Genomic DNA, 25,059 nt, shown 5'->3' on the forward strand with positions numbered 1-25,059 from the left:
GTTTAGTATATGGGGCACATCTTATCTTCGAATTCTCTCCCGCTTGTTTGTTATGGGCTCGATGGTCGGAACGTGAGCGCTATGAGATCAGCCTTGCTTGTGTCTTTGCCTATCTCCAATCAGATTGGCTTCTTGGAAAGGCCGTGATCTTGTTGCCTAAACCTGAGCGCTTTGGACCACAGCCACAGTCCGCAGTCGTGACTTCGTTTAACACCCCAGAGCCCATATTTTTATGTATTTTTATGAGCTTCCATATGAATTGCCCCTGGTCTGCTGTCCTGAGATGACGTGTCGTGTTTGTTTAGTGCAATTTTGCGATGTTTATTTTTTGTCCTGAGCCGCTTTGTGTTTTTTATCAAAAACCTCGGTCGTGCGCTGTCGCACGTTTACATTCAAGGGACTTCTTTCTGTAAGGTTGAAGTGCGTACACTATTCGGCTTAACCTGAGTGTGTTTTAAAACATTATCGCCTGTTCTGTCAAACTTCTGCCTCATCAATAACTTTGTCACATGGTCAAGACAGATATGGAAAGTACAAAAAAATATTATTTGAAATAAGATTCGTTGACGTAATCAAAAGCGAGGAAAATCATCGGCGCTCAAAACAATACAAAAAAAAACTACTTGAAAACAAAGAAGAGCGCAATAATAAAAGAAGCGGTTTCCCCAATCGCCAGCTGTGGGCGCTAGAGTCGGCAAAAGAGGACAGTGAAACAACGTAATACAGCTTTCGATAGATGAAAAATAATAATGTTAAAAGGTAACGGAAGAAATGGGGCCGACACCCTCGGTGGGGGTTTGCGGCGGTAAGGACTCGGTAGCACATTGTGGACGTTTGATCATGCTTGCAAACGTATACATTTGAGATATATCTTAGCAATAGTTTGGCCGTCCGCTAGCCAATTGTCGGAAAAATAGAAGGAAAATGGGCGAATGCGAATGTTTACCGGCAGTGCGGTCCTTGTGCGACTGAAAGGATATAACATCTCTGGCACGCTAAATCTGTATTCCGCAGTCCTGACGTTGACTTATGGCTCCGCTGTAGGCGGCAAATCGACTTGCAGATGAAATTGGTGAGATAAGGTCAGTTTGGCGTCATCAGCAGTTGATGAATCGACTGCATTGAAACCACGTTCAATCCACGGTAAATTGTGGTGGAAGTCAGTAGTCTCCCTTCGGGCGACGAATCCGGTTTAACCCCAAACACTATCTTGTTACGCAAGCGGCCACTTGATGAGTTAAGGCATCCGCTGTTTATTAAGGAGGTAGGAGTTTTGTTGTCGCGCTCACCAAATCCGGAACCTTCAGTCTCTGCCGCACCGCGCACAGTATTCTGCGGGTTTCAGTGTTGCATAGAACGATATAACAGCCCATTCGCCTTGATGGTAACACTGCAGCGGTTGTTTTTCCACGTGGAAACTGCAGTGCCAAGTTTCTACTTTTACCGCACTTGGCCTGGATGAAAATGAAGTGGCGCAGGATGGTGGTCGTTCTCAATAGTTCTTCTCTTCTCTCGGCTTACAACGACTGTTCGCTTAATTTCATGGGACTAAGCCATGGTTTATATTCCCCGTTCTCTCATGCTTTGTACTTCGTAACGAGTCAACGCCTCGTAGAGCGGGTTGACGTAATAGAGACGAGCGTCCACGATCAGTTTGCACAGCTCGTCGTACATGGGTAGCATGATCCCCCGGATGAAATTCTCCTGCGATTCGGCGACATTCACCTGATGAAAGATAAGATGTTGTTGAGAATGCAGTTGGTTGCGGGGTGGCGAGTTATTTTTGCCTATGGGGCGCGAGGGTAGATAAGCAAAAGCCGTAAGGACGATAAAGAATGTCTGACCTTAAATGAATAAGGTCGCGAATTGAGGGCGCGCAAAGATTCCTGGAGGGAATTTCGCGGACATGTTGCCTAAATAGATCAACTTGTCGAAGGTAGCTTGTGGGTTTGACCACGGCTTTTAGCGACGTTGCCAGGAGATTAACCTTATATGAACCTCCGTGTTTTTGTCGATTAAACCCACTCACAAACAAGCGTGGTGGAGTAAGTGTAGCTTGCCGCAAGCAAATTACAGTTGAATTGTGAAAGCTAGCAGCTGGCGAGGAGTTCTGGATTCTAACGCCTGCCGCCGATGACAATCTGGTCGCACCCGCAACCGCTTATTACAAGGATTAGACTAAACACGATTTTTCCGCCTACATACTTTTCTAGAGCCTGGCCGGGTGTGCGAGCCGCGTGGCGATATACTTAACGGCGGAAACTGGCATTCCGCGTCGTTTCTGTGCAACCCAGTGCCATGGCGTCAACGCAAAGAAGCTGCGTTAATTACTACACAGGACACCGCAAACTGTTGGTTATCATTCGCTCAGTTAAGGTCGCAAATCGCTGCGGTCTGAGTGTCATAGTCCCGCACGTGCTGTGCGATCACCGAGGCTTCAGAACATTGATATTAACACCGTGGAATCCCATCTCGAAAACAAGCGCTCGAAGATCGCGATTGTCGTCAACAAATGCGACGACCACTGAACGTTATTAGACTAACGCGAGTTTAATCGCATCCGTCAGTTGTTTATCAACTTTCGATTCTCTGTCAATGTACGTGTGTGTGTTTGTTTAGTCGCTGTCCACATGCGAATCTCCTTACGATGAATCGGCATCGGGAAGATTCTATAAGCGATACAATGCAAACGCCTGCGACTTGAACACCTTCGATAAAAAATCGATCCCTCGCCAACATGACAACAAATAGAATCCTATCTCATTTTTCAAAGAACCCTTATCGTGTTCGTCACGTGTCTTTCAAATTTCTTCTATGTGGGTGAATATTTTAACCCTTGTACTCAGTTCCTGAACGCCGCTGGTGCAAAACGTAACCCGTAACCCGTTGCTTGTTTATTCCTTGCCAGTGCCTGCTATATGTTTCCGTTTATCTACGTGTTTATTGTTTATGTTCGGTTAATTTAGGCTCCTCTAACGAGGTAAACGAGTGCCAAATCGGTGTCTGATCCGCGCCTTATCGTCCAACCACCCAAGTTCGCGACCTGCTCGCACACTAGCAAGCGTTTGTGCTGGTCTTGTATATTATGCGTTGCAACTGTGTCCCCTCCAGCGAATCGTAAATATTAACCACCCGATTTTTGCCTGAGATAACTCGCTGGTAGCTTGGATCGTCCGCAGACCGATGCATTGCATCGATAAGACCTGCTTCAAGTCGCCGAGGCTAGGCACAATTCTGTTTGCTTGCACGTATTGCGACCGATACTGTGGCCAATCGTTTGTCATTCTCTCTCGAGCTTTACGCACATAGAACAGGGAGGGTTAAAGTAACAAGCATTCCGCGAAAACCACCACGACCTTGCAACACTTTGTGACGTCGATCACTTCGCCGAAAGCCGCGGTCGCGGCGCAACAATGATATCGCGCCCGCCATCGGGTATTGCCGAATTAAACGCCTTTATCTCGCTCGTCAGTGACGTAGTGCTGTCATGTCAACTTGAGACAGGGCACTTATTAACGACCGCTATGCGCTGTGTCTTGGTTCGGAGGACGGCGTACATTCTCAGAGCATGTCGAGGTCAATTGCGAGCAACTGTTTGCCTTTTTTAAGAAAAACTACTGTTTTCAAACTTTGGAAATTTTGTAGCATGAACAATTTAACTTACCAGGTCGGGATCCATGTAAGGTGTGACCGGTAATCGTTCTCTCTTTTCCCGTGCGCTTTGCTCCGAGTACTCGGCAAATAGTCGCTCGACCCACGGTGAGGCTACAGTCTCCGGACGAACTTCGTTTGAAACGTCGGCGCATTTGATGATGATCTTCAGCACACTAAGCACGTGGTCACTGTAAAATAAAGGCAACATATTGAATAAAATGACCTTTTGGTATGCCATAGATTTGTTTCCGTTAACGTATTAGCACCCACGCGGACCATTTGGCAAATACATCCCAATAAGGCGTGCTTGAGTTTTTCCTCATTAATCTCCAGCATGTGTAAACGAACAGCACTGATTGTTATGCGCCAAAACACAATGGCGTCATTGCGTATTTTGTGCCCAACGGATCCGTTCTTTACGTCACTCGTTCCGCTTCGAGTGCCAATCGATTTACGCGCGAAAAGGTGAAGAAATTTCGTGCCCGCCCATTACCGCGTCATAATTAAAGTTTCGCGCGTTCCGCTAAGGATTACAACTGCAGGGTGCGGTCACGGTAACTTACTTGTTTTTAAAGTCGAAACCGTCGTCGATATATCTCGCGTAAGTTTCCATAACGTCCTTATGCCTCGCGAGGTCGGTGGCAAGGATCAGCTCCCCGACGTTAGTGAGTACCTCATCCCGGTTGTTGACGTTGCGAAAAATGTTCCGTTCCTTATTGGACAGAATTCGGCACGTGACCGCAAAGTGGTGTTGTTCTGTGGAAGGAAATCGAGCGTTTTAGGCGCCTTGTTGCACTCAGGGCTCCACTTTATTATCGCTGTGTCGGACGCTAATTGACAGGAGCCAATACTCGAAAGCCTTGCACTCATTTAACTTCCAAACTCAAACGCAATCTCCCGGCTCGCGGCTCTGGTAAGTGCACTCCCGTGCTTAAAACCCGCTATGCAAGTTTCACCCGTATCGAGCCAACGAAGCACAGTTCAACCTGAGCGCAATTTGTCTTTCCGCGTTAGATTGAACCAAAGTAACCCAAGTTCCGGAGTTACTTTAGGTCAAGTTCATTATTTCTTTACTCACCGAGAATGCTCTTGTAGTTGTAGAGGATTGCCAAAGGCGTCCTGGCATGTGAGTGGTAGGCGTTGTTCAGGCCTGGGTGGTCAACATCATGGCATACTGCAGCTGTCAGCAAAGCGCCCAGATAATCGACCGATACTGACCCACGGATTCGGAGCTTGCACACCATGCTGTACGCCATCTGTTATTTAAACGTTGCATTAAATATAATATTTCATTTTTTTATCTTTAATAATAAATAGTTTTATTTGTACACAATATGAGACCCACTGTTCGTCAAACTTTCGTACCTGGGTGACGCAAAAACAGTGCTTAAAGTTGTGGTACGGGTTGTCTTGATATCTTTCGCGCACTCCAAGAAGAAACATTCGCAAAGTGGCGCGGGGGATCCTCCAGGCGCGGACGATTCCCAAATCGTGGTACATGTACCTGTGGACAGCATATATGTTAAAGCATTGCTTGAAGAAAATACATAATCTTTTTAAAAAAATTATAAAACTGAGCAACAGAATTGGTCATGGATATTCGGTCGGCTTTTTGGCATAATTTTTTCAGTGTTACCTAGTGTATGCATGGTTTGCACTAAAACGTGCGGCTTATCACCGTAACCCAACTAATATACTTGATATTTTGGTCTGGATATTAATAAAGCATCTTGAGACAGTTTCGAGCACGGACGCGGGGCTACGTTTAGCCTTAAGACCTATTTTATCTGGTTCGTATGTCAACTGCGGACGCCGCGCGTCGTAGTGTTGTGCACCACAACGCCACGTTTGGGAAGTATGCGGCTCACTGCAGCCGACGTTGTTGGCGCAACACGTAAACGTGACTCGACCTCGCCCTTCACGGCCGATTGTGATTGGATTGAACTTGGCAAAAGTCCCGCGTGGTATAAGCAAGAAAGTACATTAGCGCAAGTACTTCTGCTTGCATGTCGTCAGTGGCAAACCTAATTAAGTTGGCAAATCGATTTAGCGTAAAAACTTGGCACAGCCCGAACAATTAGCCGACTGCCTACGTCGTATATCACAGTGACATGCCAAGCATCCGATATTTGTCCCTAGTACGAACCTTTAGGCCTAAGTTTACTAATCGATCGTCTACGTATATAATTCACCAATGTACTTACTCGATGTGGTCAACCATAGAGTCGCGATCAAGTCTCCAAACATCAAAAAACGGCTCAGCCAAATCGCGCATGGTTGCTTTTGGGCAATAAACAGCTTCAAGCCCTGGCATGGTAAAATCCTCGTCGTAAAAGTCGTTGCTTTGAGTGTCGATGCCGTTGCTGATTTTCTTCTGCTGCTGTATCTTGCTTTTCGCTCTCAGATTTGCAGCGTTTTTCGCTTCAACAAACTCGTTCTCAGGGAATTCTAAGTCGTCAGTTTCACTACAAAAAGACCAATCAACATCGTTATCGACTTGTACAAAATATTGCTTACAAATATCGTAAATATAACAAGCTTTTCGTTGGTGGCTTGTAACATGGTTAAATAGCAATTGCTATTTACTGCTGCTAACTCGCATGTATGCTTGTTTGAAACGCTGTACTGCCATACAATCTGCAACCTTCACTTGAATATCCACGGAGTGACATTTATCACACCTTGGACAAATACGACGTGATCGCATCTGTTTATACATTGCCGCATATGTGGCATGCTCTTGCTCTCTTGCTGCCATGTGTCCTCAGCGCATGTCTGTGAGGCCCGGCGTGCCGTCGATCACCTTCTGTGCGCTTCAGTCATTTATACCCTGGCCTGCGTTTTTTCCTAGCAAGCGCGAGAAGAAGGCGGCTTCTCTGTTTTTGCGCAGCACGGTCACGAGCCGTTTCACAGCAAACAAGTCTTGAAAGTGGGATTGTGCATTATATTCAAGCATTACGTAAGTTCCACGTAAAGGGGGAGGCATTAAACTGCAGCGGTTTGCGACGCGGTGCGAGCTTCCGTCGTGCGTAGCCATTATGGGATTAACCTTCTGTAGCCAAGCTCTGTATTTGCTTGCTTTTTGGCCAATCTGTCCCGGGAATCACTTCCAGAGCGATAGGAGTGTTTAGTCAGTCACTTCCTATCCCTACAATTGCAGGGGTATTGGCCGCCACAATTATCTCACGAAGGTCGCAACCTGTTTGTTTTTTTAGAACGTAGTTGCGGTCACAGGCACCTCCGAACCAAACGCTTTCCAAATCCAACCCTACATCTGTCGCAGAAGTTACCCCTTGAAAGTTGTTTTGATTCTGTGGCGGTAATCACTCGCGTTTCGTGGTAATGTTTTCGTTGGCCGCTTACAGAATTGACGCAGTCTTTAAGTATCAATTGACTTGAAACCGAAAATGAGCACCAATTTAACAACCGCGCAACAGCATTACTCGCACACCGCAGAGCGCCGCATCAAAGTGAGGTCCTTTGGCAGCGTACAATTTTCCCGTATGTGGATCCTTGTACAACTTACGCCGTTTAATAAAACCACAACAATCTTTCTGTTGTCAGTACCAATTTTCTGTTGTCAGTGACAATATTCTGTTGTCAGTAACTTTTTGCTTGGCACATGCAGTTCATGTCTTATGTATTCGAATAAAAACATTTCCTCACATTTAAGGGCCAAAGATGTTATTGATTGACTGGAAATGGCAAATTCCCATATTTTGATTTTATGGTTTATATGTCAACAGAGTTATAGGAAAGAAAATGCCGGTAATTTGTATTCCAAAAGGTGAAGCCTTTTAAATTGTTTGCGTTTTTCACTTTTCCTTGATAGTTTTTAATTCAAGGCCCACAATTGGCTCATATATGGCTGGGGGATATTGGCAGCAGTTTCTTAAATGTTCACCGTTGTACATTGTTGACCGATTGGATAACACGCGTTGGTTACCGAGAACTCCAGCGGCCTAAATGTTGCTGAAATAAATAGCGGGGTCCCTATAGTTGTTAAAGAGATCGGCACGTCTACCTTATCACACCGAGAAATCGGGCGTGTGGGCATGTAAAATTCATTTAAAACTTGTCTCTTCTCCGATCAACAGTAGCTCCCAGCTTTTGGCGCGCTCCTACCGTGGTAAGCGAAATATTTGATCCGATAAGCTTCCAAGTGGACTTTGCTCACTGGCCAAATTTACGCTGGTTGAAAGCTACTGATGTGTCACTTGCGTTGTGACGTCAAAAAGATCTACAAATACGCTCTCTGCGGAAGAACTCAACCAGATAGTGGTGACCCCCAAGTTTTTTAGCGCCCACGAGCAACCTCCATCACGACTTATAGATTAGAGCTCGCGCCGTCGGTTTTAATCCGTTTATCGCAGATTCAGTCTTTCAGACTGCAAAACTGCGGTCCGCTATCATCGTTTTGCTTCTTCCGATGTTACGCCTCAGCGCTAAATGCGAGCGACGATTCGTTTATGCGGCTCACACGTGCTGATTGATGGCCGTGTTTTCCTTTCTGGGAAAATGGTTTGGAGAAACACGGTTTTGCTTCTTAATTTCCCCGCTTCGTTCAACTAATTTCTCTCTTGTTTAGTGATGTTTTACCACGGCAGCATAAAACGGCCATCACGTCCCAACGTTGAACTCCTTTGCCTAACTTGGACATGAACGACGAATTTTTTGCGCAGGGATTAATGTGTGTTGTCATAATATTCACGTGGAGCACGGTTTGTGAATTCTTCCAGATTTTCCCGGCAATCTGATATGAAGTTTCGACCAGGTTCCTCGAAACCGTTGTCGGCACGCCCCTTTGACTTACAACGATTCCGTGAGCCTGTTTTTGAGAATTTCAGCTCTGGGACGAAATGGTGCAAAGCGCAGATCGTTGCTTTATCCATAAATCAAACTTTCGTTGATCGCTGCTAATTACACAATAATATACGCGCCGCCAATATGTGCATTCCATCAAAATACCTGCATTGCAACCTTTCCCAGCCATTCTTCGCTCATAACCCACCAGCGAATGAGAAAAAAACACCAGGAAGACTTTTATCCTTACCGGCTGCAAATCCGTTTTCGGAGGCTATCTTTTTACCATGTGACTTATCGTCGCCTACTAAAACCTTCATTGAGAATCACGACGAACCACATTCCTGTCAAGTCATGATGGTCGCCGGAGTGAATATTTAGAACCGTCGGCCCCAGCGTTAACAAATATAAGTCGCGCTCTCATTTATTTATATGTTACTCATAAGGATTATAGTGAAGACTACCGACTCAGTTAGTGGATGAAGCTTCGCGACGCCACTGTGCCGCTGTCCACACATAAGTGAGATCATTGTCGAAGAGAAACTACTCATGGTATTGTAAACAAACCTCCCTGAGACCGTAATCGCTGTTATTGGTGAGATAAGCCGCACCAAATACACAAATGCGTCGGCGAAATTCTGCGATGAGTGTTGAACGGTGTCGACGCCCTTTATCAAGCTTTCCTGGCCCTGTCAACTGCCCTAATCACCCTACAAATTTAACGTGGATGCCTCGCCCAGGCTTTGTGTTATCGACGCAACGGTACGTCGTTATGTCTGCTCCTGTGTAAACCAAAGCTCCTACGAAGATCCTATCCGGAGTTTGTGTACACCAATGTCTGATAAAGAGCCAAAGCTGTGAAACGGCAACAAGGCATGATGCTGAACGCCCCTTAGGCAAGCAAGAGGTTTGGTTTCTCGCGCCAGAGCTGATAACACCATCGCATAGCACAATCTGATGGTCATCCTTGACATGGCCGGGAAGCAAAATCTACACATCTTCGTGTGAAGAGATTGCTTAATTACTTTAAATGGAGCGAATCACTGAATACCCACCTTTATTATGCTGTCGCGCGTGACAAACTTCGTATTGGCGTGAAATTTTCCGATATTTTATTATGGCTCTCACCGTCATTTGCGTGTACTTCTGACGCGGGATAACAACCGGGACCTCATGAGCAGGATGACTTGACATTTTTGCGGAAAAGCAAGTTAGGTTAAGAGTTTACACTAAGATTTTATCGGGTCTCGTGTGGGCCTTCCGCAAAACATATACCGTCACTTTGTTTGTTTAATATAGGCTTCCGTGAACTACCTGAGGATTCGTTGGCTGAGTTCAGTCGAACGCAGTTACACATAACGGTAAATTGTGATATCGTAATTTGTTCATTTTGGAACCGATGAGTGAATATTGACATGTAGTGAATGACATAGACAGAGTATGAGATTATGTTTGTCCACTATTATGTTTGTCCACTATTATGTTTGTCCTGCCAAGTTCGAACTAAAGGTATTGTTAGTTATTCGTTTGAGCTTTGTATATCCAGTCATATCTGACACTGTATGTGAACTTGTGTAAGGACGGTTTCGTGATTTTGTTTACCATACGTTTGACCAGAACTCAAGTTTTTTCACATCCATCCAGCCTTGCCGATTGTGATAAGGATCATGAAAACATGACTGAAGCACATTTATAGCCTTGAAAACGGGCAAAGCCACGGAAAGCAAATAAATAAACACATTGTCTCCAAGCCCGACGAAAATATTCAACTGCATTCGAAAAATCGCCGCCAAAATCTGACATTTAAATCGACCAAGACATAAATTTCCTCAAATCGGGTGTAAACTATTTACCGTACGTGTCCAAGTCGCCTAAACAGGGCGTTAACTTTGGTCAATGCCACGGTTACACGATTTTCCGGCTTCGGATGGCCCTCCCAGTCACATTTGAGTGACAAGTTCACTCACTTAAACTGCGGATGAGCCAACAGATAACTGACATTTTTTAGTGCTGCCGTATTGCAGCTGGCCATCTCCGGTCATTTAAACAGATAATCCACAGTTGACATACGTTTTGATTACGTAGATATGCGGTCACATTCACTTGGAATTTCCGATATGTTGCCACAATATCCCTTGTAAGTCCACATTAATGACGTGTGAGATGTTAATATTAACGACGACGGGGTCAACAAAATTTAAATCTTGTCCATTCTTTAAAGTTTATGATCTCAATTCATATATTCAAATATTTCATGTATGGATGTACGTAATATGGCTACGAATGTGTTCAATTTCTCTGCTGTGTTCGCAAAGAAACTTTAAGTATCTGGTGTTAAATTCATCAACGAAGTCTGGTAGTTCGCCAATTTTTTGTTACTCACGAACGGCCACTCCTTTTTGGCAAGGTCACCGTGACTTTGAGTTATTTCTTTGTGTTTGTATGCGGTCCAAACAGCCGCTATAAGCACACTCGCATTTTCATCAATATGTTTAGATGTCTTGCCAGAACCTTCAAACAAGGCTTCTTTGTGAAACACGGTTTCGATTTTCACCTTATTAGCGGAGCGTTTGGGCAATCACGTTTTGTTCATTTTGTTTCGAAAAATTGATGAAACTGTAACTGTCCATTCCGAGACTTACAATAAGGAGTGCAGGCGAGGTTGCGTCAATAAAATGTGGAATTCCAGATAATCTTGTGCTTTACAACCAAACCAGCAGCAGCTTCTTTTGCGGGTTCACTTCAAAAGGTGTTTGAGCTGTACTGCGAATCTCCCGGCGCCCAAGTTCCATATCGTGTTGTGCATTTCGCTTAATGTGGCTTGGCTGTTGTCAGTTGCTTACGTTTTGCTCGTTGAGACTATCTGTCGGAGCTAGGTCGGCATGAGGAGCGTGTTTGGCGTCTTGTTCGCGGCCGGATTATTGCATGAAGAGTTGAGTGGTCTGCGATTCTTGGTCTCCACAAATCGCCTCGTCGCCACTTTAGCCACTAAGGCTTTGACGTCACACTTTGGCCAGCTATAAACAATTCCAGGAGTTGTGGTTCTGAGAAATAGAGCGACCGGCATTCTCGTTTTAATGGTCCTCTCGACGCTGCACGCCTATATGCTCCGTTCTTTAGCAATCGGGGATTTTGTGACCGATAAAGCACCGTTGCTAAGACCGGGTATTAGGTTTACGCGCCCACGCAGTCAATGCTGGGGACTTTTGATGCCTTAATCTCTTCCCAGTGCAATTCTCATGTACATACATTTTTCAGTAATTGATTTTATGCCACTTAATTTGAACGTCCGTTTAAACTTTACCGTTTCGGCCTAAACGTCCCACTTTTACAAAGGGCAGCTATTCCAGCCTTGAAACTGTTAAGAATGTAGAATTTCTGAATTTAAAAAAGTGTATTTTCAGACTTTTCAGCGCATGGATAACTATATTTTTCGGTTCAAATCGGATGGTATTCCATCCCCTATTTCTTGTTCATTTTCCCAGAAGTCCGTAACGCAAAATTGAATAAATTGATTTGTTTGGTAACTTAAAATTCTCCATGATAAAACAAAAAGGTCATGCCTTTATTGCCTTCTGATCAGCTTCGTTCCGCTGCTTAGGACATTGCATCCTTTCGCTGCCTTTGGGTTAATGCTGAATATATTCAACAAACATGCGGTCGGTCGCTTGGTTTCACAGAAACCTGGCAAAGATTTCTTGCGCGATTGTTAACCATGCCTGTTTGTTGGTGCTGTTCCATGGCATACCCCGACGATTGCCTTCGAGGTCCAATACCAGCGTCACGATACCGTGATTTCTCGCTAATGTCCGCTGTTTTCAGGGAAACCCGTGTACTAGGTTTGTTTGCACAAAATGGATTATCTCGTATGTGGTTGGAAATTTGTTTAATTGCCCAACGCACGACCTTCTCCACTGGCAAACGGCGGTTTGGACGTATCCAACGTGGATCGCGGATTTTCAGTTCGACGAACGTTGATTTTGGCCCCGCCAGTGCAAACAGCGTTGTTTGTTTAATATTTTTGTCCAGGACAGGCAAACTTTTCCTGGAAAGTCACTGCACCGCCACTTACTCTTCTCCTTTGACCTACAAGCACGATCTTGCCTCTTCAAACCAATATTTGTGAATTCCGGGAGTGTCTAGATTACATCACACTCGCCAACGGCACTGATTTCTTCCCACAGTTGGCGCATTATTAATGAGCAGCAATTAGCCGCACAACGCACAAAAGCCCGACTGTAGTTTTCTTAGCCTTAGGTCCATTCTAGTGTTTCTCACAATTTTTGCCGGGGTCTTACAGTGTGGTGTCTTGTGCGTACGCCTTAGCGCCAGGCCTCCGTCTTCGGCGCTGTTTTCAGCGACACGCAATTAGTGCAAGTAGCACTTGACTGCAACTACGTCACCCAGGTTTTGATGACGGCGTAATGGCCGCTTGTCGCAAAGAAAACCGAGCGATTGTCGCTGCCACCTGGCAATTTTGGCAATTTCAAGCCAAGCGCATCAAAAGACTCAAACGATGCCGCGATCTTGTCGTATTATCGGTGTTTACTTGCTCAAATTTGCCATCGGGTTTCGAATTTGGTCTCGAAATGACGAAATGCGTCCCGGCCCAACCCTGATTGTAGCGATCTATGAACAAGATTGCGCCTGCTGTCACTATCAACTATTGTTCAACGGACAGGGAGTCCCATTTCGTGGGACTCTTATCCGCGATCCGATCTCCGTAAGTTCTACACGCCCCGGTAACAAATCACGACGAGACCTCCTTCCAAATAGTCCATTCAAATGTGAGGTAATTTCCAAATTTGTTTTGCTTCGCGGCGAACCGAGGTCACTTCAGTTTTGTTTGGAGCTGAAAGAATTGCAGATCTCCGTTTTTTGGGTGTGCGATGTAAACAAATTCGCAGTCATCTTCGTGTTGTATCCCACGTACGCGTTTGCCGACCCTCTATGTGCTTTACCGCGATGAAATCAATCTAGCACTGAATTCTATCCCGATATACCTTTCAAAACAAATTGAACATCTGATCTTTTGAGCTGGTCAATACGAGTATATTGTTTGCTGTTTGTTTGTGATTATAGCGATTCATAGAATCCATTAGCGACCGCAGTTGTTGAGATGCAATCGCTACCGCCACATCGTTTGTTTGTGTCGTTTTCGAGAAATCTGCTCTTCATTAAATCGTGTTTGGTGGCGTGAAATTCGTGGGAGAAAATCCCATTCGTTCTTCCTATCCTGATTATGATTTCTATTTAGAACGTGAGATGTAGGTGAAAACCTCTAGGAAGTTCCGGAAGTGTTTGAAATTTTGCAGCGAAATAATAAAACCGTATTTTTCATCTTTACAGTTTGGTATGAAAATTATATTCATTGTAATTGTTAAACATCAGCTTCGCAATGATGGTCTAATGCTTACGATGTCATTTAAAATTGGATAAATTTCACAATTTAAATTCCAAACCAGAGTTGTATATAATATAAGAAGGTATTGATTAGAACGATACGAGCACTTGTACGTTCTGCTGATGTTTGTGTGGCCCAAACCACACTGAAGGATAATTGCATTTGCATTCTAGTCTTTATCTTGCGGTATCGAGAGAAGGAAAGATTCTCGTAAACTATACGAACAACCGCATTATAATATCCATGCCAGTCCCACGGTAAGAAACGCGATTCTTATTTCAATTACGCCCTTCAGTCTAAACGAGGGCGTGGTTGTGTTTACGGCCAATTCATCAAGTCATGGAAAACAATATAGGCGCCATAAATCGATCTGTCATGAGGTTTCTCCTTAAGAAAGAGGGACTTCTGCATCACCACAAACAAGTGGGCGGGCCTTGCGTGCGCTATTTTTTCGTCCAAATGGTCACTCAGATTAGCCTGGCGCCACATATCTTTTACAACGTGTGTCTTGTGTACAGCAAAGCGGTCAGTCAACGTTAATTGGGCAAATACCCAAGCTGCGGTTTCTTAACCTTCGATCTCCGGCTTCCTTTCGCCCTCGCTTGTTGCTACGCAATTTGCGCGCCACGTGACTCGTCCCGTCCAATCGCATTGGATCGCGTAGGACGTACCACGTGGCGTGTAATTGTTTCGGGTTTAACTGCTCGGCAGCACGCGATGCTTTTGACCCAGGCAAAGCCACTTCAATGGCTTTGATGGGGTAATAACAGTCTGGCGTCGTAAGATGGTTGAATTTGCTGCTGCTGATCCGCGGAAATCGACATGGAGGGCTCTGAGCGGACAACTTTTGACAAAGGATCCGTTATAAAGCAGCACTGGTGCGTCAGAGATTGGGAGTGTGGGGTTATCTAAGTGCCGTGCTCTTAGAAACGATATTTTTTAACCTTGAAAGAACGTAATCGCCACTTACACAAATTTTACCCACAATTTGTCACAAAAATGCGCTTACGTAATGCAACTTACAAGCTTACAGAGTCACGTGAACATCCAAAGCGAAATACTAAAACTTTTGGGCAGAATTTTATTTTCACTGCTGTCTTTTACCGCCCCATCAAGGAGTTCTTGCTGTACGGGTAAAATACTACAATAATTTTTGAAAACGGATGAAATGTTTCGCAATAGTTTTGTATTTGCCTATGGTTTGTTCTTGAAACACAAACTTTCCACAGGAAACCCATGATAATTGGCATTTACAAAAACTAGAACCACCTTTAACATAAATATATAGAATTTACAATATCAGATTTGACAGTTTATCGCAATCAGCGGCCTCAGCCAAACCGCCGAGCACCACTTGAAATTTTCAACAACTTAAGTTGCAATCTGACGTTAAAAACTCACGTTTATTGCAAGTCATTGTCCGTTGGTTTACAGTCAACAGGACTGCAGTGTTTGACGCCAAGATTATACGAACACTGATTCCAGGTTCAGTTTTAAGTAGATTTGCTGGCAGCTTAGCTTCTGGGTTTATCGTTATGGAATTCTTCATTTTCAATCTCTCACGAAATCTATGGGCTTGTTTGTGATATTTATGTTTTTTTCTGCATTGTTATTTTCACTGTTTCGACCATTTGTAGTTAATGTTGCCTATTTTCCATATAAGAACCATTATTTATTACAGTCATGCTGTATACAGAGATGTTTAGTGCAATTAGGATAATTTCAGTGGTTCCTTTGACCTTAATTTTACATGTGGAAAGATTGTATGTTGGTTTAGAAAGCTTTAAGTTAGATTCCTGCAATTGAGCGTGTGCTTGTTACTACACAACTTCTCTCTGTACAAGGTCACGTTGATTTCCACGAACCCGACGTTTTGTTTTCTTACTTGGAATGACTACATCTCTCACCACACGGTGTCGGTGTTACGGACGCGATCACGTTTTTTTCTTGGAATCCTACGGTTTGCATTGTTTCGTTTGCTTTCCTGTATTCTATTCTTCAATTTACCTCTTTTATCCTGATGCTGCGGTTTGCAACCACCAGCATGCGCAAGAATCACATCCCACACAAACCGCCGTATCATCGCAATGCGTAGGACATCTGCAGAGTTACCGCAACATTTATTCTCCGAAACCTTAATGTTTCCACAATGAACACACCTTGGGAAATGCTGCCTCGTGACGTAAATTATGGGCATGATTCAGTCTGTGCATACACTCCCAAGCAAACACAAGCTGTGGGAGCAACGCGGGTTTGTCTGCTGTTGTTGTTTTCAACAAAAACAAGTATGTGATGTTCTGGTTAAACATTACGATTGGCGGTATATCGAAAAACATGTTTGCCCGGCTGTGGCGCCAGACTTCGTGTTTACTCACCTTAAACGGAAATGCTAACAACTTACGACCACGTTAACCACACGATGTCTTGTAAACATTGCTTTTCCGCGCGTTTATTTGGTGTTTGTTGCTTGGCGTGCGTTTACGACGTTGTTTGTGGCAGCTGCGAAACCCAGGTCTTATTATTCACGCATCTGTTTATTCGGAGGTTGTTATAATGATGGCCGTTATTGCGATTTATTTCTAAAGTTATCATGAGAAAAGTTCCTGCACGTTCAATTGAGACTTTTTGCGCTAACAAATATTGCGTTATGAAAAGATCGGCTGCACAAAATTCATACATTAGGTTCAAAATATAATCAGGGTCGTTGGCACTGTCAAACACAGTACCCGACACGTTGAATCAGTAAGTGTGAAATATAGTTGTTTGTCATGTAAAATCCATCACACTGAGTTGAAGCGAGATGACCCTATGAAGCCAGGATCATATGATAAGCATCAGTAAGTTACATGCAATCGTCATCAAACAACCGTTTCGCGTGCCGACTGGCGAGTTACGTTTGTCGAGTGGGCACCGCGGCGAAAACTCGCATGCGAAGTGGGCATTAGAGTAACGTCAGTCAACACGCCGATGCCCACTTGTCACGAAGACCCACCGCGGTTGCGTGTCTACTATCTTACCCAATCGTCCCACCGCACAACAAATTAAGCTATTTTCGTGCCTCGGTGGGCAAATTTTTTTCTCGTCAAAATTTTTCTGGTTGCTTCGGGGAAAGGATTCTTCTTTCCCAAGCCGACTAACGATGATTGGCAGGGCGTGTAGCTGCACCTGCGCCCATATTTGTAGACTGCTTATTTCGTGCCAAATTTATGAACGGCGCGGAGACGAGCATTCCAGAGTGTGGCTTCTGACAAAGACGCTGTTTATTTAACATTGTGGTGTTACGCAGATAAATACCGCTAAATGTTTGTATCTACATGCAACCGCAGATGCCAAAATTAAAAACGAATAATTTTGTGTAACATTAAATAAACACATCGTTGCCTTGTTTAAAAGCTTCATATGTTCTTGCATTTAACGAAATTACGTCGGAAACAAACTAGAAGCAACACACCAGAATCCCTATTCTTTGGCGACAACAGCGGTTAATTGTAAATAAACATTCGTTCGCTGGGGGGCGCAGCGTACCCTCAAGCAGTATAAACCTCTCTGAGGCGAAATAAATTGTGCTACAGATTATGTTTGTAACTGTAATACAGAGTTGCATACTGATTTCTGCATAGATCCTTTTAGACGCATTTTCTTGACGCATTTTAACACATGCTTCTTGGCGCGCCTTAATCAGCTACATGACCGCAAACAGGCTGGAACCCTTTCAAGTGCAATTTCTCGGGAACTTGCAACCACTTTAGTTAAGCTTACAAGACTGATTAGGCAGTCGTGACGTCAAAAGCCCGAGCAACGAACAGTTTATCAAATTTGGATCGTTGTTCCTGTCACCACAACACCGACACCAGTCTAGTTTGTCTAGCATGGTTGCAGACTCAAGTGCAGTGACGTTACCATACCAAACAACTTAAACGTCTGTGGCCACGTACGTCTTCAGATGTACAACGACAGCCAAATTAATCACATCCTGTGACGCAAGCGTGGGGTTTTCAGTGTCACAGGGTGCACAAGGTCAACGCTAAAAGGCGCCTTTTTGCAGCCTGTCAGTTTCTCTGGCCCACTTGCAAGATTTTCTGTGATGGGTGAGTTAACCTTTCACGGAGTTCCTCCACCAATGTCACTATTTAACAACCTCAGGAGCAAGGTTTTGTCAATGACTTTAAACATTAAAAAATTGGGATCTTTAGCCATCGACTGCGGATGCTGACCTGGCGATTACTGTACCTTCCGTAATGGCAATTTGCCCACAAACTCAAGGTTTTGTAAATCCGATTGTATCGATTGTCTATGCATCAATTCGAAATGATTTTTTCAGTGGCTATGAGGGTAATACGGTTTGAATTAAAATTGAACGCCCTTTCCGCATATCTGATGATCAATTTGACGTGGCTCATCACGGGAAAATGTAAAAATCTGGAATAAATCCCATCACGAAATGCATTGGAAAAAAACACGAGATGGACTCTTGGACTTTTGGATGAAAACCAAAAGATTTTGCAGTGATAGCAACCGGGCACTGGGAGATAAGAAATCTTCCGGATTAGTGTAAATGTCAGAGTTCGAAATCCAAAGACAGGTCCAATAACTTCGTGTAGGTTAGTGTGCTTCAAATTGCACGCAAAGGTATGAAGAAATGTTCATACCTATTGGCATCATTATGCGAAAGAAATGTAACTAGCGTGTATGTTGCATTTGAACCTGTTCGCAAATTCGCATTCGTGTTTAACACAGACATTTGATTGGCGAACACATGTTTGCTTGTAAGAGACGCCGTTTTCCTGAAACTGCAACGAAATGTCAAACAAGCTTGCGTGTCAGTATTTCACCAATGTGTACAATATGTGTTCTCACTTTACAAAATCATGTTGACCAACATTCTGACCTTAATATACAACGAAGAAATCCGGACAGGTTACCCGGTTGTACTGCATAACTCAAACATGTGCAAAGGGTTTGCAGCATACCATATGTATGCGTATCAAGCCGCATTGCTTGGTGGTGCAGACGCTCATGAGGGCCACCCTCGGGACAAGGTCGCATAACTTACGCGTCATAAAGGCCTTATCCGTGTCGATCGTCGATAAAGACGACGATAATCGACCATGGAATCGAAACAGCCTGTGAAACGCGACCGCCTTGCGGTGGGCGTGAACTCAGACTCCGAGCCATCATCTTTATTTACATCGTAAACCGCCTTCAATGCTCCAGTGTCTTACTCGCGTGAGAATCGGCCGCGCGTATCGACAGCATTGCGTGCCGTGCCACAAAAAACACATTCTACTACACGGCAATGTCGTGCAAAGTGTTTAAATTCCCTAGGAGAAATCGCTTATGTAATCTCCGTGAGTGTTTAAAGGTGCCACAGCGCTGTTTCCCTGCACGCATTTCTTGGAACTCCGATTGATATATGTGCCGTTTGCGATTGTGGAATTCGGTCAAGCACACGTTCTTCTCCGTAATTAAATAGCTGTTTATGGCACAAGCTATAGTGCGTTTTGCGCGTAATACAAGTTGCCGGAAATTTGAACATCACATCTACAACGAAAACTTATTTAACTAACCATTCTGAACCGACTTCTATTTTTCCACTTGTTTGATCCCCATCATCCGCCAAAGACGGCTGCGTTTCTTCTTCAATCTCTTCCTCAATGCTGGATGTTTCTTCCTTCTCGTCTATGGTTCCAGGTGCCACCGCATGAGTGACGATTACTTCTTGGGAGTTTTTTGTTTGCTGACTCATGGTGACTAAGCAGAGCAGAGGGCGTTTATGTGAATGTTTAAAACTAAACCTGTGGAAATATAAAAGAACATTATTTGTATCACCAATACATGAGATTATTACCATTTCTTGAAAGTACAATAATAATTTTTTTATATGGAAAATTGTTTTTGTACACTTAAGATATTGCAGAGCGATGCGTCTCAAGGTGTGCGGTTCGCCATCACGTGTTTTGTGTGTATATTAAAGTTTGAAAAACTGTTCCATCGCATTGATATTATCCTGACAAAGATGAAGATAAGTTTGTTTTTTGGCGACTGCAGGTGCGTTTCCGTTTCAAATTTCTTACGGTGGCGGTACGGAGAAGTTTGGTTAACAACGATGGAAAGGATATATAAAAATTTAAGTTATTTATAGGACGTGGCATTTGCTTGTGTATTGAACTAATGTCAAACGGGTGTTGTACATTGCAAATAGGTCTTTTGATCAGTGCCCTCTCAACCATATCTCGCCTCAATCGCATGTAAATTGTTCTGCAAAATAGGGTTGTGGCACTTCAATGTCCCTAAACCGTCTGAACCGCCGCATTAATGAAGTTCAGCCCTCGATAGCGATCACCCCTCGAAACGTATTGGAAATAGATCACTTGATGTTATCCGTTGCAGTTCCACACGCGAGACGGGAGCCCGTGGCACGTGCAGTTGTTATGATGCGACTGCTGTCACGCGAAAGATGTGCTGTAATCCGGATATTCTTGGCCGGGTATCCGTGGACGGCTGCACGCACGCGATAGCGCATTCTGGGTCGAGTTTTGTTGTCATAACAACTGGGCTTGCACGGAAACGCAGGGTTAAAAATTAGAACGGATGTAACTTTTCAAGGGTACATGACTTTGCTGGTGAACAATTACGATGCACAGTTTTTGTATTGGCGATCCTGTTAATTGCGCTAACGATTGCTGTTCATTTGATGATGGAAGTTTGATGTCACAGTTTGGTGTTATTTCTACAATTAAAATTTATCCTCTGTTTACAATACGCTGTTACTGATCAAACAATTAAACACACAACGGTATTTAAAAAAAAATATTTTTCGGCTTTTTAATTTTGCATTACACCGAGACATTTACCCAATCCTACTGTCCAATACAACACTATTCTGGGCACAATATTTGCATTTAAATCGTGCCCTGCGGTCGCCGTTCTTGTTTTTCAATAAAAGCACGTGATAGCCTCGTGGCGACAAGCTCGCTTTATCTGCTCGGAGAAAATGCCCGTTTCAAGTTTAGTTCTCCTGGGAATACCGTGGTTGCAACATTGCTACCGGTGTAGTGGGTTAAGCTGATTTTTTACTTTATCGCTTTGTGTTTTATTTGTGTAGCTTCGTGACGGAGGTATTTGCAGCAACAAATCATTAACTCATTTCTTACAATATCTGTGAGTTTGAAATAAATCAGTACAATAATGGATATTTCAGTCTGAAATAAGCAGTCAATTCCAACTGGATGCAACTGTCTGTGTATCATGCACATAGGTTACCAGGACAAAACTAGAACACTGCACGCTTAAAAAAGCCAATTGTTTTTCGACAACTGCAGCCTACCCTAAAACATCACTTACAACAAACCGTCACAGTATTGTACAATCACAAGGTCGCAAAAGACACGAAGCACCACCAAGAAATAACCTTTCGCAAAAAGTCATTCTATGAATAACCTGCGAAATTTCCCATGAGGCATGTGTTGATTTTTCACAGAACATTTTTGCTAGGTTTGTGGCGAAGCATGACATCGTCATGAATGAAGCGAGAAATAACATTGTTTTACTAAAAACAAAACAAGTGGTTGCCACACGTCACCCGCCAGAAGCTGATTGGTCACAGTTATATTTGGAGCGTTAAAAGTTTTGTAAAGCGTGACGGATGTCAATCTTAATCTCGAGTAGTCGCTACAGTTTAAATCAAGCTCGATGGGTCTTATCCACACCGGCGTAAATAGCAGGCCTCAATTCCGTGTTCCCAATTGGTATGAAGAGACCTGATCGTTTTTAGAGAATGTTACCTATAGAGTTTCTTAAAACCAACGGACTTATCAAATCTATGTTTCACAACAATACAAAACACAGCCTTTCTGAGCGTTTTCTCATTGAAATCCTAACAACTGCTGCATGTAAATATTCTTAATAGTACTTAGTAGTACCTGCCTATCTCCTGCTGTGACAAGCATATTCCCTATGTCGACATGTGCTGGAGCACAAACTTCGCCTAATTCTAAGAACTTGAACGTTACATCGAGTTTCGCCGTCAAAGCTATTGGAAGCCTTGTTTGTTTGCAGTCGTCCTATAAATCGAGACCAACTCTGTTTCTCGTCTTTCCACGGCAGCGGGAGGCTGTTACATTTCACAAATACAGGAAATCGCGCCTTGCAGGTCGCGCTGCCATTTAAAGGCGGCCTTTACTGGTTATTTACAATGATGAATCTCCACGATACCGTGGCTCTATTTTTAAATCGTATCGCAATTCGTTGTCTTTCTGTAATCCATTTGTCAATCTTGGAAACTTGTTTTCTGAGATCACATTGAACAGATTGTTTCAATTTCGATATCGAGACAGGAGGACCTTTTTATGTAAAAAGCATAACCGACCGTTAAGAATAGCAATCGTTCACTCTGCCAAATACCTTACTTAAGATTCACAGCAAGGGTCTACAACCACAACTAACAAACAAATAAAAGACGGCACTATTGGTTGAGCTTGCTTGGCCGTAGTGTTTCCACCTTGTTTGCTCCGTAAGGTTGCACCTAGTTTGGTGCCCAACGGATGACGGTGACTGTATAGTCACCACAAAGTGGAAGTCTTTGCTTGGCCGTTTGGTCAGCAAAGTCGTCTGATAGTCACACCAGCTGCACTGATGAGACCTTTTAGGTCGAAACAGTGGCCATCTGTCTGCAGCTTATACACAAATAAAAATCGTTCACCTTCCTAACAGAACCGTATACATCTCCAATGGAAACCGTCTCAGACCAGTGCACGGCGTAACAACCTCGTTGGTTTTGTGCTGTTACAAAGAACCTTCGACGGTATCGATTTAATTTCGTATTGGCCCTGGTTAAAACTTTTTGTTGATTGGCGGATTATAGTCAGTCCCTCGAGACTCAATTTGTAACCAAAGCTTGTTTAAGGGATCCATGGTGTATTGATCGCGGTTAGTAATGCGTGGAACTTTAGGATCAGGCGGCTTTACAACATGCACAAATCCCTTACTGAAAGTTCATGCGTAATAACAGCGTGTTAATGGTGCGGTGACGATTCATTTAGTTATGAAAAAAAATCTCTCACCAAATAAAGTAAAACACAGCTTAGTGATAAATTAATAATTCCAGGTAATGCAAATTTAAACCAACAAATCCGTCAATTCAGCAGCTTCGAAAAGCGTTGAATACAAAATGTTGCGGACCTAGACCCATTTCTAACTTAAAACCTCACAAAAAGACTGTAGTAAGTTTCGTTCTGTGTGATCATTGCTGTTTTTCGACCTGTTTTTGTCACGTTATTGATTGGTTTCTACTATGACGACCACCTTGGAAAGATCTCAGGGCAATGTTATTAACGTTAGTATTTATGGAAAGGATTTGCAAAAGCAATTTGTTTTGCCAGTGAGCTGAAGGCATTACAGGCTTAGATTCATGTAACATGCTGGGCTTGGGGATTATCCGGCTTTTTTCTTGACCCATATGTTCCAACTTTCAAATGTTGCAACTCGGGCCTTATATCTTCATTTAAACAAAACTCATACTTGTCCTAATTTTAACATTTTCTGCAGTATGATAACTATAACGGCAGATGAATTATTTGTTCGACATGATAATGTCATTGCTCACGCATCCTCGCTTGAAAGTAGTTCAGAACTTGCTCTATACTCCATACAACTCTACAGCACCGCGCTTCTTACGATGCCAATCGTTCAGGCAAAATCTTTCAGCTTTTCAGGCTACGGTGAGTGAATACTCTGTGTGCTATAGAGAAATCGATCCAGCCTGGTTTTTGCGCGCTTCGTTTGAGTTAAGCCTTGCCCCAGCAAATGCCTAAATTTTCGCCTTACCGCGTTTTAACCTGATGTCATGCGTCATGATTCGGTTCGGCACGCGCTCGTTACCGTTTGCGCGGAAGTATGGCGTGTTGAAATTAAATCAAGCAGTTCATTTCCAAGAATATCATCGCATGATGTCTGATAGTTGTAAATGCCAAAACCCAAATTTAAAATCCGCGTCTGAGTCTTATCTTTACTGTGGTATTTCGAAACCATTCAGTGTGCTGGGCATTAATATATCCTTAGTGTTTTGTGTGCCGAAAATGTATTTGCCTTGTAAATTATTACCTCACTCTTCTATCTAACGACGAGGCAACCGCGACAAAGGTGCAAAATATAATAAATCAGATTTTTCAAAGAGGGTCCTTACCCGACGTAAATATTTGAATGACAAACACTGATACGACGCACTGATCCTAATTATTCACTGCACGTTCTAGCAACAACTGTGTTTCCAATTTCGTTCTATGAAAGCAGTAAAAAATTTCGAATGAAGCTTCGATGCAGGCACAGGCCGTTACGACTGAGTTAAATTTATGCTAGTCGAGCGTTGGAATTCTCGGTCGATCTCCTTTTATTTACCCAGCTGACAAGGGGACAGGCGCTGTGAATATCGACTTTCGGTAGACTTATCCTTTGGCTCTATTCAAACACTTTAATGAATGCGAAGATTGGGAGCCTCTTGTGAAAAACAAATATTCGATGCTCGACGCTGACTTTGCGTTGAACTTAAAATTATTGCAGAGATAAATTAAATCGCCCACTAAAAAGTTAATCTGAGATTGTCTACAACTGTATTCTAAAGGTTTGCTGTTGCAAGCACCTTAACCGATACAATGGCTCATATCTTAGCGTAAAGGTCTTCGATGAGCGGTCCTGGCTTAATACCTGTCAGTGTACATTATGTGCGTCTGTTATGTGCTATATTATGACAAAAAAAATTTCTTCGTTTCTTCGCCAAACTTGACTTCAAACACTGATTAGTTATACCAAATTTAGGACCACGCAGTGTAAATCAATTCGCAATACGAATTGCTCACGATGCTTTTGCATATCAACAAATCGTACAAAAAACGGTATTTGCATACACATGCAGCAGTGTCACTTACAGTTCTGTGACGCACAGGAGAAGTTTATTACCACCGCCGCAATTCCAATCACTCACACTACAATTGTACAGCGCACCAATTTACGCCCGTATCGTAAAAACGCAATTAGCGAACCCCGCCCAGCCTTTGCCATTGCTGTAAACACTGCCAACGAGTCAGTCGGCTTTACCCTTCCCGAATCCACTGAATTCGTGAAACCCCTAACGACGGGCGTCGCACGTCACAAATGACGTCGCATGGTACTTCGGTTACCATTCTTGGCCCTTGAACCGTGCG

The 25,059-nt window shown here is 43.5% G+C and overlaps 1 protein-coding gene across 1 annotated transcript; it reads right to left on the minus strand.

Annotated features, from left to right (window-relative positions):
- Positions 1–531: 531 nt before the first annotated feature.
- LOC145913227 (high affinity cGMP-specific 3',5'-cyclic phosphodiesterase 9A-like) lies at positions 532–19,652 on the minus strand. The gene is made up of 7 exons (XM_083000811.1): positions 19,429–19,652; positions 5,859–6,119; positions 5,020–5,158; positions 4,733–4,910; positions 4,218–4,410; positions 3,665–3,842; positions 532–1,725 (listed from the first exon to the last, which is right to left on the minus strand). The coding sequence occupies exons 1-7, from the start codon at positions 19,605–19,607 to the stop codon at positions 1,561–1,563; spliced, it is 1,293 nt and encodes a 430-aa protein (XP_082856937.1). The 5' UTR covers positions 19,608–19,652; the 3' UTR covers positions 532–1,560.
- Positions 19,653–25,059: the final 5,407 nt, after the last annotated feature.

The sequence above is a fragment of the Ascidia mentula genome, chromosome 9, assembly GCF_947561715.1.
Source record: "Ascidia mentula chromosome 9, kaAscMent1.1, whole genome shotgun sequence".
In the NCBI taxonomy this organism is placed as follows: domain Eukaryota; kingdom Metazoa; phylum Chordata; class Ascidiacea; order Phlebobranchia; family Ascidiidae; genus Ascidia; species Ascidia mentula.

Bases quoted from the DNA above. Each gene is read 5' to 3' on its own strand.
- LOC145913227 (XM_083000811.1), bottom strand. From the start codon at position 19,607: ATGAGTCAGCAAACAAAAAACTCCCAAGAAGTAATCGTCACTCATGCG. The intron at 5,159-5,858 runs GTAAGTACATTG...TGCTGTCCACAG, and splicing joins TCTATGGTTGACCACATCGA to GTACATGTACCACGATTTGG. The intron at 1,726-3,664 runs GTAAGTTAAATT...ATCTTTCATCAG, and splicing joins CTTACATGGATCCCGACCTG to GTGAATGTCGCCGAATCGCA.